General features: G+C 40.1%; 1 protein-coding gene across 1 annotated transcript in view; it reads left to right on the top strand.

Moving 5' to 3' along the window:
* The window catches only part of LOC116296158 (A disintegrin and metalloproteinase with thrombospondin motifs 9), a 35,330-nt gene that overhangs the window by 4,480 nt on the left and 16,015 nt on the right, over positions 1-14,835 (top strand). The window contains exons 6-32 of the mRNA XM_089035603.1: positions 340-464; positions 1,197-1,237; positions 1,442-1,547; positions 1,899-2,042; positions 2,595-2,739; positions 2,884-2,988; positions 3,460-3,602; positions 4,229-4,292; positions 4,967-5,060; positions 5,322-5,458; positions 5,901-6,021; positions 6,479-6,568; positions 7,175-7,344; positions 7,579-7,693; positions 8,082-8,208; positions 8,565-8,769; positions 9,193-9,360; positions 10,159-10,323; positions 10,920-11,084; positions 11,206-11,406; positions 11,620-11,787; positions 12,208-12,444; positions 12,827-12,988; positions 13,448-13,597; positions 13,714-13,863; positions 14,211-14,360; positions 14,500-14,649. Of these exons, the coding sequence (XP_088891729.1) occupies positions 340-464; positions 1,197-1,237; positions 1,442-1,547; positions 1,899-2,042; positions 2,595-2,739; positions 2,884-2,988; positions 3,460-3,602; positions 4,229-4,292; positions 4,967-5,060; positions 5,322-5,458; positions 5,901-6,021; positions 6,479-6,568; positions 7,175-7,344; positions 7,579-7,693; positions 8,082-8,208; positions 8,565-8,769; positions 9,193-9,360; positions 10,159-10,323; positions 10,920-11,084; positions 11,206-11,406; positions 11,620-11,787; positions 12,208-12,444; positions 12,827-12,988; positions 13,448-13,597; positions 13,714-13,863; positions 14,211-14,360; positions 14,500-14,649 (3,798 nt within the window). The remainder of the gene's footprint in view (positions 1-339; positions 465-1,196; positions 1,238-1,441; positions 1,548-1,898; positions 2,043-2,594; positions 2,740-2,883; positions 2,989-3,459; positions 3,603-4,228; positions 4,293-4,966; positions 5,061-5,321; positions 5,459-5,900; positions 6,022-6,478; positions 6,569-7,174; positions 7,345-7,578; positions 7,694-8,081; positions 8,209-8,564; positions 8,770-9,192; positions 9,361-10,158; positions 10,324-10,919; positions 11,085-11,205; positions 11,407-11,619; positions 11,788-12,207; positions 12,445-12,826; positions 12,989-13,447; positions 13,598-13,713; positions 13,864-14,210; positions 14,361-14,499; positions 14,650-14,835) is intronic.

The raw sequence follows: 14,835 nt of genomic DNA, 5'->3' as shown, positions 1-14,835 counted from the left end.
ATATCTATCTAGAAATAAGAAAAACCTGGTTCTCTTTGATGGTAGGGACATTAAAAACACCGGAATATTTAGGACGGGGACCGGCGTTGGGGTAGGTGTTTCAAAACAACCTATTAATGAGGAGACGGGCGTTACTTCTTGTTCTCCAGATGTTGGCGATGTGATTTGCCGAACATTGCGTCTCGTAAGAACACCATCTTATTTCATAATACAGCCTCTATGTAGCTAACGTTCCCATTCTAGATATCAGTTGCTTAAGGTCCCTAGTAATGGTGCCGGATTTTACCATGTTGGTTGAATAAAATGTGTTTTTTTCTGAGACAATTGTTTTTGTTTTAGAGTGATCTTCAGATTTCTTCAAGTGCTACCAACTCACTGACAAGCTTCTGTAAATGGCAAACGAAGATGAATAAACCAAGTGATTCAGACCCAGGGCACTATGACACAGCCATTCTTATAACGAAGTATATAACACTATTATTTTACCATAACTAGTACATATTAATATGTCATGACAGGGTACCATTACTTGTGTGTTGGATTTGGCACATTTCTGAGAGTGGAAGTTCAGTTTGACAAACACAATGGGTCGTCCTTCACGAATTTTAAGATGTGATCCTATTGGAGGACACACATGTGTAGAACAATAGAAAGCATTGACCATTCCCCAACCTCGCCGCCCCTAAACCTAACCAATCACAGGGGACGTTGCAAAGGGTACACAATAGATCTCCTCGGCTCTCACGTAATGTTTTCCCATTTCAGACCACTTGTCATTCCCTAGAGTATCATTTCTTTGTTTAAGGTTTGCGCTCGGTTGCACATAGAATAAGAGAGAAGAAACATGAATATGGATACAACTCAAGCAAATAATATTATTCTCAAGGGAATGACACGTGGTCTGAAATGGGACAACATTATGTCGAGCCGGTGAGGTCTATTGTTGAGAAAACCTCGCTGAAAACAGCCTGCGTAGAGGCCCAAAGGGGTGGAGGTAGGGAGCTGTAGGGCGTGAATGGTAATAGGGGAGATGGGGAGAAAATATGGAGACAGATCAATATATAAACTAACACAGAGTGCACCTAATTTATTTACTCGGACATGTCAATACCAAAACGAAACCCCCTCGTTCTGAAAAAAACCTCATCCTTTTTCATTTATTTATAGACTTATTTTTTTATTCTATGTTTTAACAGACGTGACATTTGTAGAGCGGCTGGCAAGTGCGACACTTTAGGTATGATACTCAATAAACTTTATGGATGGAAAAAAGTATTCTATGATCTATTAATTCCCATAGGGCACTCCAAATATGCACTGTCATTCAACAATCAACTCGCACTTTGAATGTGCCAACTTGGTTTGCTTGGATCCATGTTTATGATCTTTAGACAAAACGTAAAGAACGAATTTTGATTTTAACTAAATGCTTTACATACAGGACTTGCGGAATTGAGCACAATATGTTCAACATCGCGTAGCTGTTCTATTGTAGAAGATAGCGGTCTGAACACAGCCTTCACTATTGCTCACGAACTCGCTCACGTGTAAGTAGTAATCTGGTAGTTCTAAATGACATGTGCATGTGATAGGGATAGAAAGGGGATGAAGGGAGGAAGAGACAGAGACATGAAGGGTGAGAGAGGTGAGAGAGGGAGGAAGGAGGCAAGTGAAAGGGGTGAGGAAGGGAGAGGGAGAGGGAGAGGGAGAGGGAGAGGGAGAAGAGAGAGAGAGAGAGGGAGAGGGAGAGGAAAGGAGGAAAGAAGAGAGATAAAGAACGATAGCTGAAGCCAGAACTGGAGTTAGGGACGGAGGGCCACAATGGTATATATTTTTTTAAATTTTCCTCTCGTAATTTCTTAAATTGATGCATTGATAACACATTTTCTTTTCATCAGCTTCAGTGTGTCTCACGACGGAGATTTGAATGTATGCACCAAGCTAAAAGGTACTTCCAACATCATGGCCCCATCGCTTAGCTTTGATACCAAGCCGTGGAAGTGGTCTCATTGCAGTAGAAAAGCGTTGACTGAATTCCTGGAGTAAGTGTTACGTTAAGATTTCATAGACAGAAGTACTTCTCCTGATTGTTATGCTTTTATCAGTAATGCCTTATTTATACGATCGCAATATCAGATTCAGTGGTGTGTTAATCGATACAACTTTTTATTACAGCCGAGGCTGCTATGAAATATTCTTTTCTTAAGCAAGATTGATGGCTCATTGAAATGCCAAAAAACAACAACAACAAAAGACAAAAAAACAAAAACAACAACAACAACAACAACAAACAGCGGACAACTGTACTACCTGACGATTGCCTATTCTCACACACACACACACACACACACACACACACACACACACAAATCTGAATAATACTTTAATATCAAAGTACATCAAAACAAAATCCAAAAAACTAGGATTAAAACGAGAAATCAGTTAGTCTACAAATGATTTAGGATCTACTGCTTCCTTCAAGTATGAGCGCAAATATAAAACATGAATTGCCGAAGAACCAATTTGCCCAAGCCATAAACTAATAAATAAAATTATGAAAATAAGAATTCAACAATGTATATCTTCTTATGAAGATTAGGGTTTGGGAGATGTCTTGAGGACCGACCCGATCCAAGACGACAGACATTCTACGAGGACAGACTCCCAGGAGAGAAGTTCTCGGCTGATCAACAATGTCGGTTTATCTTTGGTAGCCAGTCCCGTCTTTGCCCGGCAATGGTGAGTACTGTGACTTTCCTTGCTAGATCTCATTCAAAGGATATTTTATAACCTGGAATTGACACCCTAGGAGAAACGCTTTGAATTCAAATATTTGATTAAAAGACGAATCGATTTTTTTGTTAATTTTTGTTATCGTAATAGGAACCGTGTAGACGTTTGTGGTGTGTCAAGAAGATTGGAAGACAACTAGGTTGCCAAACCCATCACATGCCCTGGGCTGATGGTACACCATGCGCGAAAGACAAAGTAAGAATCATGTACTTATTTGTTTGAAGGTTAGATGACGTTCCATTGGCAGGTGCCCTTGAGAACCTTTTTGCTTTTTATGCTTTCCGACAATAACATGGAAACTCTTTGATTGACGTTCACCAAAACCCTATTTTGTCGCGACGGTAAACTTGTACGATGTGTACTATAAAAAAGGCTTGAATGCATTTTATACAATAATTGGTATACTACGCGCGCTAGGATTGGTCGAAAACCATGTTTGATGAGAGTATCAAAACACGCTATCGTCATTTTTAATCTATCGCGCGCGCTCATTGGTCAGTTTGAATTAGACGGCACGTAGGGAGAATTTACTTAGACTTTGCTTTTTTTCGATCTTTTCGCGCGTTTGTTATTTTATAAAACAAATCAAAAACAGTTTTCTGTGTTTGATACTCTGATCAAAACACTTGTTAAATTACGTATTATAATTAATGATCTTGGCTCTAGTGGTGTATCAGAGGTGTCTGCGTCAAACAGCGTCGTTTACAGTCCGTTGATGGTCAGTGGGGTCAGTGGAGCGATTTTGGTTTTTGCACCCGCACCTGTGGAGGAGGAATACAGTTTTCTTTACGACAGTGCGACAGTCCTGCGTAAGTAAATCTTCGATTAGTTTTTATTTGCAGGCGTATAAACACAAATATTATAGCAGCCCGGCCGATGCTACCTCTTGGCTGATATTAGTCTGGAATGACTAACTCACATTGCAGTAAACTATTGGAACTTAGGCGGAGCCGGACGAAAACCGGAGAACCCGGAGAAAGGCCTGTGTGCATCTCGTTCTCTGTCCCATTTGGCCAAATTACTCTTCACGAAAAACAAAGAATCGTTTCCACTTTGCGCAAGCCATAATAGAATGCAAAGCGCAAAGATCAGATCTAGACATTGTTGATCCTAATACTTGTGAGTTATTCGTGTGCTTATATGTTTTAGCTTGCGCATAGTGGAAGCACATATAATGTTCTCAAGGGCGGATCCAGCCAAAATTTTAGGGGGGGTGGGGGCTAATTGAGTTTAGGGGGGGGGGGGGGGGGGCTAATTGAGTTTCTTCCGTCAACATAACGGAAAACAATATAAAAAAGCATTGTTTTTTTTTCTGCTGAAAGGGGGGCTGAAGCCCCCCTTTGCCCCCTGGATCCGCCCTTGATTCTAACTTTTATGTTATCGTTTTTGTAACTCTTTTTAACACTGTTTTGTTCCTTTTTTCTGCTACTACCAGACCAGAGAACGGAGGACTTTACTGCCACGGAGCACGCAAAAGATTCAAGTCTTGCAACTCAAAAGTAAGTAATGTTCTTCATTTTTACGCAATCTTGCCCGCTAACATTATGGAAGCGCGAACTTATTCAACTTGTTTAACTTATTATCTTGCTAGTGGCAGAATAGGGCAGTACCGGTAGACATGGGGGTGCCTGTGATACACTTCTTAGGAAGTTTTTTTTTGGTAGTGCAGTTTTCGTATGACTGTGAAAAATTCACGGCACGAACACGGTCGTGACACAGCAAAGGATACGCCAGACCAATCACATTGCACGAGAATTTACTCTCCATTCAATCAAAACCCGGAACACGGCATAAACACGGTGCAGACACGGTCACGCCAAGGTCATGGCACTTTTAGACCAATCATATTGCGCGTGAAAAAAATCAGCCAATTAAAATTCTAGAAAGTATCACGGTCACGGCACGTCACGCTTACGGCACTGCGCTTTTCACAGTCATACGAAAACTGATCTATTGCAGGTCAATATGCAAGGGGTTACTTTGCTCTACCTTAACAATTTGCCAAATATCTGAATTTCGTGGATTAAACCTTTCAGCACCTGATTGGAGAAACGTCGAGCTTTCTCACTATGTATACACCCTTACTAGGCTGACGCCTATTGACTGCGCGTTTACATTTGAGAAATCGGTTTTAACTTAATAACATATATTTTTCCGATGTTCGTTTTTCTAGGAATGTCCAGAAAATTCTCCTGATTTCCGTACCATTCAGTGTGCACAAGAAGGGCGCCGGCGAAAGGTTACTTGGTCACCAAAATACTCTGGAGGTAAGTAGATCATGATATTATGTAGAACAATAACAGATAAGCATAACCAAATTCCATTTTATGGGTACCATTTTTGCGTTACTTTACACATAAATATTAAGAAATTATTGGGCATTCAGCATTTGACACTAATATTGATTATGATTACTTTGCGGCGTGAAAAATACCAATGGGAAAAACAATTTTCGCTGCAATTTGCTCATTTCCTTCTAGCCATTTAGAATGTGACTTATAACCAAATTGTTTATCTATTTTTTTCAGTGAGGAAAGAGCAACAGTGCAGCTTGTTCTGTCGAGTCAGTGGTAGTGCTATCTACTTTAAACTAAAAAAGAAGGTCATTGATGGGACACCTTGTAACCAGTACTCCACGGACGTTTGTGTGGATGGACAATGTCAAGTAAGTTATAGCCGATATGACAACAGCTATTTCAAAAAGAAAAAAAAGATTGGTGAAGGTTTTGTTGCATGTTGCATGTTGCATGTTGCATGTTGCATGTTGCATGTTGCATCTTTCATGTTGCATGTTGCATCTTTCATGTTGCATGTTGCATCTTTCATGTTGCATGTTGCATGTTGCATGTTGCATGTTGCTTGTTGTATGTTGCATGTTGTTCCCTGCGTTTGTGTTGTTGCATCTTTCATGTTGCATGTTGCTTGTTGTATGTTGCATGTTGTTCCCTGCGTTTGTGTTGTTGCATCTTTCATGTTGCATGTTGCATGTTGCATGTTGCACGTTGCATGTTGCATGTTGCACGTTGCATGTTGCATGTTGCACGTTGCATGTTGCATCCCTGAGTTTGTGTTGTTAACGTTACAAGTGAATATGAAATTCTTTTCAGGCAGCAGGATGCGATCGAATTGTTGGCTCTAAAGCTCGGTTTGATGTGTGTGCTGTATGTAAGGGACACAACTCAACTTGCAGGAAGTACAATGCCAGATATAACAAGAAAACCAAGTATGGTAAGGTGAAATGAAATTTTCCTTTCATTATATTATTATCAACAATCATTGATAGCTTGGTGTATGATTATCCAATGTAACATAAATATATTTGTTGTTATGCGTCTTCGTATTATTAGTATTATTATTAGCGGTGGTGGCGGTGGCGGTGGCGGCGGTGGCGGTGGTGGCGGACGGTGGCGGCGGTGGCGGTGGTGGCGGCGGTGGCGGTGGCGGTGGCGGTGGTGGTGGTGGCGGTGGCGGTGGTGGTGGTGGCGGTGGTGGTGGCGGTGGTGGTGGCGGTGGTGGTGGCGGTGGTGGTGGTGGTGGTGGTGGTCAACAGTTATTAAACAGTTTCAACAGTTTTAAAAACCTGTGTAACAGTTAAATAAGGCTCATTCTGAAAACAGTTTTGCTAGCTCGCTGAGCAAGAGTATATTATATTGTCTGTTGTTGTAACTTTTTTAATTCACTTCAGGCTATAATTTTGTTTACGATATACCTGCTAATTCAACCAACGTAAAGATTACACAGCGAGGACGCAAAGCTGAAGACGACAACTTCCTCGGTAATAAAGTGCATCCATTTTCTTTTCACAATGTTTCTTGTAATTCGCTCCCCCCCCCCCCCCCCGAATAAACCGGGGTTCTAATAAAGTTTTTTTGCTTGACGTAATTTTTACTATAATAGGACGTTTGCTTGATGGCGTCATTTGACTTCCACTACCAAGATGCTTCGCGAATTTTCTATCTTCAATTTGTATTCCCTCATGAGAATAGTAAGACAACTGGTGCTAATTAACTGAACAAAAGAAAGTGCGCAAGGGAGTCCAGTAGTTGTAGTCAATGACGCCACCGTGCAAACGTCCTATTTAGCAAGCCCCCGAATTTACTATGCAACACAAATCTAAGATCTTAGAGCTTTTGCCATAGGTTGACCAGTGGCGATCTAGGCAGGAAAGCTCCACTTAGTCAGCCGTTTCCAAAAAAAAAAAAGAAGAAAAAAAAAAAAAAAAAAAAAAAAAAGAAAACTGAAAACTGAAACAAAATCAACAGTTTTCCAACAGCAAAGTAGACCTACGTATAAACTGCACATATCAAACCCGTTAGTGTTTACTTGATCTAGAGTTACCATGATTATTAACCAATGCTGATCCATATTTCGGTTTCTCTAGCTCTTAAAAACGAAAAGACGAACACATATCTTTTAAATGGTGGATATGTTGTGAGTCTTGGTGTCAGGGAGTTTGTTTACAACGGTGCTAGAGTGTGGTATTCTGGCTCTGAGAAAAAAATAGAAGAGATACGAATAAGTGGAAAAACAGCTGAAAATATCAAAGTCGAGGTGAGTAAACGCTTCTCGTCATATATCAAATGTCAAAGTCCATTTTCTCTCTCTTCATTGAACAAAACCACTGAATATCGATGATCCGCTTAAAAGAGCAAGCGTAAGAAAATATTGTAAAACACTTTGTAATGGTTTGAAGAAGTCTTGACTAATTTGTATGAAGATCGCATGCGTAAGTATCTCTACCGTTAAAGAGTTTCGAGTGCTAATGCTTTTTGTTTTATTCAACAGGTTCTTTCCGTTGGAAGCCTAGAACGCCCTGACATCCAGTATTCTCTTTACGTTCCCCAAAACTTTGCGTGGAATGCAAATGGTCCATGGACACAATGTAGTCGCCTCTGTAAAGGTTTGTTCTTTATCTACTGATCAATGTGAAACATCAACACTTGGGCCCTTTGGTCTTGGGCTTCCTTTGTTTTCCCTACTTTTACAAGCCTTGCTAAAACTTTTACGTTAACCCATGTGGTTCTAAGGAAAAGCGTCTTGTGTGCTGAGCGACTTTTATGTGACTCCCTTTATACCACGAGAGTGCCTCTCCACGGGTTCGGTCATGGCGCAACTGGCAAAACGAAAGTGTGGGTTGTTTGTTTTACGTATTAATTCATTGCTTACCAAACCGCCATATTCCGATTTCACATCATATGTCGTATTCCATGTCGTGTTTCATCCACGCTAGAGCTTTTAAAAACCACTTTGGCATGCAGTTTCGGATAATTTTTTCTGTTGTCTGTTAGGTAGAAGGAGACGACAAATCTTGTGCATACGCAACTCAGATAAACGAGTGGTCAGAAAAGGAAAGTGTAGGCCCTTTCCTCGTCCACCTGCCATCAAAGAAAACTGTAATACCAACTGCGTTTTAAGGTAAAACAGTCATTGAAGCTCTACTCTCTTGACAGTTATTACTGCAAGCTTTAACTTTACCACATACCTAATAGACCTGACATGATTTACTGCTTTATTCCTTGTGGTATTCCAAGGATGTTTAAGCAGTTTCTTCCTTCCTTCCTTCCTTCCTTCCTTCCTTCCTTCCCTTCCTTCCCTTCCTTCCCTTCCTTCCTTCCTTTCTATTTTTTTATTTTTTCTATTATTTCTTTCTTTTTTTTACTTCTTTCTTTCTTCTTTCTTTTCTTTGTTCCTTTGGCTTGAATTCATGCAATGTTTGTTTGTTGATCCTTATGTATGTAGCCCAATCATCGTTTACATATCTTTTCTGTAAGGTGGAACATAAAGATGGATAAAAAATGTTCAGTGCGTTGCGGATCTGGTACAAGGCGTCAGAAAGTGCGTTGCATGCGAGTCAGTGGTCCTCATACGGATATCATTCCTGATGAATACTGTAAACATCTTAGCCGTCCACCTGATTCAGTACCATGCAAAGGAGTGTGCGAAGACTCTAATTGGGTCTATAGCGACTGGTCCGAGGTATATATAACATGCTTTAGACAACATTCTAAACTGTGGCCTGAATGAGATGCAAATTTCAGTCTCAATGGCCCAGGGGAAAGAAAGTGCGGAGGGAGTAGAGAACCATTGGCGAATGTGCAGCCTCTCACCACTGTGGGTCGTGGGAAATTTTCCCATCATATTAGACTCAGTCACGTAATTCGAGATTTTTCTCAGGTTCTCTAGTTTTCTTCCTTTCGCATCTTTCGCTCTCTTTCCTCCTCTAGGGTCCCTATTCTCCTATAGACTGTCAATAGTCCCTCTTTTGCCTTCTTACTTAGTCGAGTCGTGTCCTTCCCTGTTTTTGTCGCGAGGAGAGTGGGAATGAGTTTGCATGCAGCTTTTTCAATTTAAGATATGTATGTCATTAAGGCGAACTAAACATTTTGTTTTGTTTTAAAGTGTTCTAAAACCTGCGGTGCTGGAGTCCAAAGACGAACAACAAACTGTGTTGGTGTTAGTGATGGCAACTTACCAGACAATAACTGCAGAGAATCAGAAAAGAAGCCACTTCAACAGCCTTGTAATGATCAAAAGTGTCCAGCTTGGATTGCTGGCCGCTGGAGTGCAGTAAGAAAAAAAATATAATTTGGCTATAGCAAAACTACTAATAACTATTTTTAACGTTATTTACATATAGTGCGCTAACTTACCTTTTATCACCAAAAAAACTACCCGAATCCGCCATCTTTTTTTACATTCTTGCATAGCTAAAATCCTGTAGAATGCCAACCACAATGGCCTATTTGATCACGTGACCTCTTAGTGCAAGTCGCCTATTCTCTATTGATTTATATCGTTAGCCAAAAGGAAATGCCTAGCATGGGACCTAGAGTTGTTGATTCTGTAATTTTCCTTAGTGATTGATACGCAATAAAAGTTGTAAAACTTTGTGAGCCCATTCTAACTCGGAAAAAAGTGCATGTTAAATTGCACTACCACGCGCGCTTTGATGAATTGATCGATATCTTTGCTTTGTTAGGGAACGGAGCACGGTGCTAATGCCTTAAAGAATCACGGGAAAAGCTAGTTTTAATCTGAATAAACAGAACAGCAACTTATACACGCAATAGTCTCCTTCACAGTTCCTGCGCCATCTTGAAAGGTAGCCGTGCCTTTGCATCGATGCGAGACGAACGGTGAGCTTGCAATGATAGAGACCTTTTTTTAACACCTTGGACAATTATTCGCATGTCTCTATCATTGCAAGCTCACCGTTCGTCTCGCTTCGATGCAAAGGCACGGCTACCTTTCAAGATGGCGCAGGGAACTGTGAAGGGGACTATTGGCCTCCTGATATTTGTCAAGAAATTAAACTGGTAAAACAGCTTTTTCTTTGGATAATATAAATGTTATTTTTTTTCGCAGTGTTCGGTGACTTGCGGTAAAGGTGTAGAAACTCGACAGGTCAGCTGCACAAATGGCAAAAAAGCTTTCCCAGAATTAGCATGTCTATCAGTTGTCAAACCATCCATGAAAAGACCTTGTTCACGTGATGCCTGTCCTAACTGGACTACCACAGGATGGTCAGAAGTAAGAATCATTGATTAAAGAAACTCGTTTTTGAGATAATCACTCCGGAATGACATGCGTTTGTACAGTTTTGGAAGAAAAATAGCGAAAATCAAGATCTGTACAAAAAAATCATAAAACCGAAACTAAGGAAGAAACATGAATAATATTCTCCGAACACGTAACTTACACTATATTTATTATATACTGATGAAAGTCCTTTTAATGAATTATTGTAGACAATGGAATTGTCTTACACTTTGAAAAATAATGGGATATTTCCTGTTATTCCGGAAAATAACAAAAAAAATATAGAGTCCCGAGCATAATTTGAGGGTTTTGCCCTCTTGAAGTTCAAAACGTGTATGGTTCTTCAATAAAATCGTGAAGATTATTCAGCGGTTTTTGAGCGCGCGCACATCATGGAATCAAATCGAATGGTGAAAAGTAGTCAGCCACCTTAATGATAAAAGCTAGCGTTATAAATAACTGACGTTTCGATTTTACCGACAAGCACTGTAAGAAAGAAAAATCAGACAACAGCATCCAACACCAATGTGGTATCAACCGTTATAAAAATATTTTTCAAAAGAATGTCTGATTTTTCTTTTTTTCAGTGCTCTGTTACTTGTGGTAATGGTGTTCAGATTAGACAAGTCAAGTGTAGAAATATGGAGAAAGGGTTTTCAGAATCTGCGTGCAAATCGCAAGGTAAACCCTCCGTCAGGAAGTCGTGTTCACCCGGAAAATGTCCCTACTGGACTACTACAAGGTGGTCAGAGGTAAGAGTAGCTTATTTTATTTTATTTTGGAATAATGCAGTCTCGACTTTCTGCCTCCCTCCATTCCTTTCCCTTCTTCCGTCCGTCGATGGATCTAACTGTTTATTTATATTATTTCAAGTGTTCAGTTACTTGTGGTTCTGGTAGGAAGACTCGCCAGGTGTCGTGCCATTATCCAATGGATAACTCAGTGGTTAAGATAAACCTCTGCAATCCAGCAACTAAACCAAATGACCAGGAAAATTGTTTGGAAGGTGAATGCCCTCTCGTGTTAAAAACACCTCGTCATCAAGGTTCCTGGAGTGAGGGAGATTGGACACAGGTTTGTAGTTAGATTTGACAATGATGAAATAACGACAGTAGAAAAAGTGTAGAGAAGAAAGAGAAAAAACAAAATGCAAAGGAAAGAAAAGGAAAGGAAAGGAAGAACCAAGAAGAAGAACAACCTCACCCAATTAGTTTTTCTCGGGAATAGACCCTGACCCCTTAAACTGTAGATTATTCACATATGACATCATTATTTTTTACTCTACAGTGTTCTGCCACTTGTGACAAAGGTATCAAAAGAAGGCAAGTCCTTTGTCGTGATTCCAAAGGCCTTGCTTTATCTGATACCAACTGTAATGAAGAAGAAAAGCCGAAAGAGGAAACGCCTTGTATAGTGAAATCCTGCACCTCTTGGAAACATGGGGAGTGGGGCCTGGTAAGGAAACTGATTACTACTTCAGTCAAAACAAGAGAGCATAAATAAGAGGGAAACTTCTTAATAAAGCACGCGCCATGTAAATTCTAGGTCGGGTTATTTTTAGCAACCGGATGAAGTTTAGATTTCGCCTTACCCTACTCCCGTATGTCTTCAACTTGCGCGCTTGCGCTCTTTCCTTGATCACTAAAAACGAGACGGAAAGAGCGCGCGCGCCCAATTTTATATTATATTATATTATATTATTATTATTATTATTTAAAAAAAAAGCTATGTTAGATGTTAGCGGAAATGAAAGACTTGCACTTGCAACCACACTGGAGAAAAAACATTCTAAAAAAAGCTAAAACCTATTCTGTCCTTTCCCCACGTTTGCTTTTTGTAAATAATGATCAGTATTTTCTTATTTTACTAATCTAGTGTTCACAACCCTGTGGTCAAGGAATTCAGCTGCGTATCGTCAAATGCGCTTTTGATAACTGGGAGATTGCAGATGATAAAAGATGTGACCCTTCAAAAAAGCCTCCTGATAATCGCAATTGTAAAATCCGATCATGCCACCCAAAACCTGTCATTTATTTTACGTCAAGCGATGCCCTGGGCAATTATCCCACCACTCCTTTTAGCCCACGATGGGAAACCAAAGATTGGAGTCAAGTGAGTGTTTATATATTTGCCTCTGATATTCTTGATTAGGTATCCTTAATAGAGTGTGTGCAACCATTTGACTCAAGATACCTTGAGATATGAATAACAATGAAACAGCCGCCATGTTGGTTGATCTAACAAGAGAAGCTAATAAAGAATACTTTGTTATCGTCAACCAAGAGGGCGGCAATGATGTAACATGCACCTGCTCTATTGATAATATATCTCTTTAGCTTGGGGGTTGGGAGGTAATGTACGCAATTCGCTTGGGTATCCTTTTCTTGGTTTAACGGCTGTGCATAAAAAGACACTCGAATATGTATATAAGGATATATTTAAGTAATAACATATATTAATAAAATATATATCTACTATATTTTTACCTCAACAGTGTTCTGTGACATGCGGTAAGGGGGTTAGGAGCCGGGCTGTTACCTGCAAGTTAAGGAACGATCAAAGAAGCAGCCTCTGCTCTCCACTTACCAAACCTCAGACTACGATTGTTTGTAACTTAGGGCCCTGCCCCGAATGGATCGCACAGTCATGGAGTCAGGTTGGTCAAATGAGCAAAATCCTTTGTTTCGCTTGATTGGCATCGTTGTTTTTGTCTTTGTTGATGTGCGTAACGTGTTGCATCACTTTTTAGCGGAGTCCCACATTGTAAATGAGGAGAAAGCGAAAATATCCTTTTGCAAATAAATGTAGATATGATAAAGATAGATATGAGAGTAAAAATGGGAATCAAAGGAGAGTAATGATAAAACAGAAAGAAAATATTTTTGACTTTCCTCTCCTAACATCCATCCCAATTCTTAACTTTCGATAATCCTATACAAGATCCCTAATGGTAATTATAAAAAAAACTGTTATGAATCTCGCGGTCTTATTGGTTGGGAGCGCGTGCTCACATAACTGTACACGGCATGCGTGCGCGTTTTCTATATCTTTAACAAGTGAATGCTTTTTAGTTTTTGTTCTATTTCATTAATTTTCCCTTTTTGTCGTATATTAGTGCTCCGTCAGTTGCGGTTCTGGAAAAAGGCATCGTATAGTAAGATGTAATGGAGAAAATACCCATTGTGATAACAAAACAAAACCACCTGAGACAGAAATCTGTAACGACCAAAAGTGTCCGCAGTGGAATGTGGGGTCTTGGAGCAAGGTTGGTTTAGTTTCTCCGTACAGTATTGCAATATTTTAATTTTAATCAAAAATTACTTTATTTTAATTAGTTGTGTAGGTATTAAAGTGTTACTGCACATCTACTTTGCTTCTTAGTGCTCCATTACATGTGGAAAAGGATTCCAGACGAGACCCGTCGACTGCAGCACTGGAAATGGTAATTGCGACCGTTCCAACAAACCATCCCAGATCAGGTCATGTGAATATGTGCAATGCCCTAAATGGAGACTTGGAATCTGGAGTGAGGTAACGCAGATCTAGAGCAATTTTATAGACTAGGGACCGTTTGTAAGATGGGTGGTGAGCGCTATCCGGCGGATAAATCCTTATCCAGTGGATAAGTCGATTCTATAATATTTTTTCCCCCGTCGGATAGCTTTATCCACCCTTCGCACAACCCCGCGCAGACGAATTGTCATATTTGCTTCCTTTGAAGCATTCGCAGTGCGCGAGCTAAGAATGCTGTTTGTCCGATCAAATAGCTGGTTTTCTCTCCGTATCCTAGTCTTATTGCACTTATACCAATCCGCTCCAGTATAAAAACGCCATTAATGACGTCATTAAAAAGGACTAGGTTTTCTTTGTGTCATCAGTGTACCGTCACCTGCGGCAAAGGAGTACAGAAACGCAACGTCACATGTGGTTCCAAGAGTTTGCCTTGTGATACAGACCACAAGCCTCTCGAACGACGCGTCTGCAACACGAGAAAATGTCCTGTCTGGAAAGCTAGTACATGGAGTGAGGTAATAGTCACAAAAAGATAATAAAAATGAAATGCATTTATATTGCAATTATCAACGAGCATTTTCAAATACGCATAGAAAAGACGTCTGTATCCAAGACAGAATTGAAACAATTTATTGGAGCTAATTCTATTTTTAGTGCTCTCAAACATGCGGCGGCGGTATGAGACTGCGCCCAGTTACGTGTCATCCAATCAGAGGTTTGTGCAACCCCCAAACAAAACCAATAGACACAGAAGAGTGTAATATGGAGGAATGCCCAAAATGGATCCCCGGACCGTGGACTGAGGTAAAGCAATGGATCTATAGACATTCATGGCTTATGCGTAAAGTCCTAGCTATAGCATCATTTCTTTTTTAACCAAATTTGGTTGGGAAGACACATGCATTCAAACAAATAATCTTATTACAAAAAGAATGACACGTTGTCTGAAATGAGAAAGAATTACACCTTAGGAGAAACGGTCTATTTTCG

Source organism: Actinia tenebrosa, unplaced genomic scaffold (assembly GCF_029948245.1).
Source record: "Actinia tenebrosa isolate PJP-AT-01 unplaced genomic scaffold, QUT_ActTen_1.0 PGA_scaffold3__52_contigs__length_22856419, whole genome shotgun sequence".
Taxonomy (NCBI): domain Eukaryota; kingdom Metazoa; phylum Cnidaria; class Anthozoa; order Actiniaria; family Actiniidae; genus Actinia; species Actinia tenebrosa.
The sequence above is the reverse complement of the archived record's forward strand: the minus strand, read 5'-3'. Positions and strand labels throughout refer to the sequence as shown.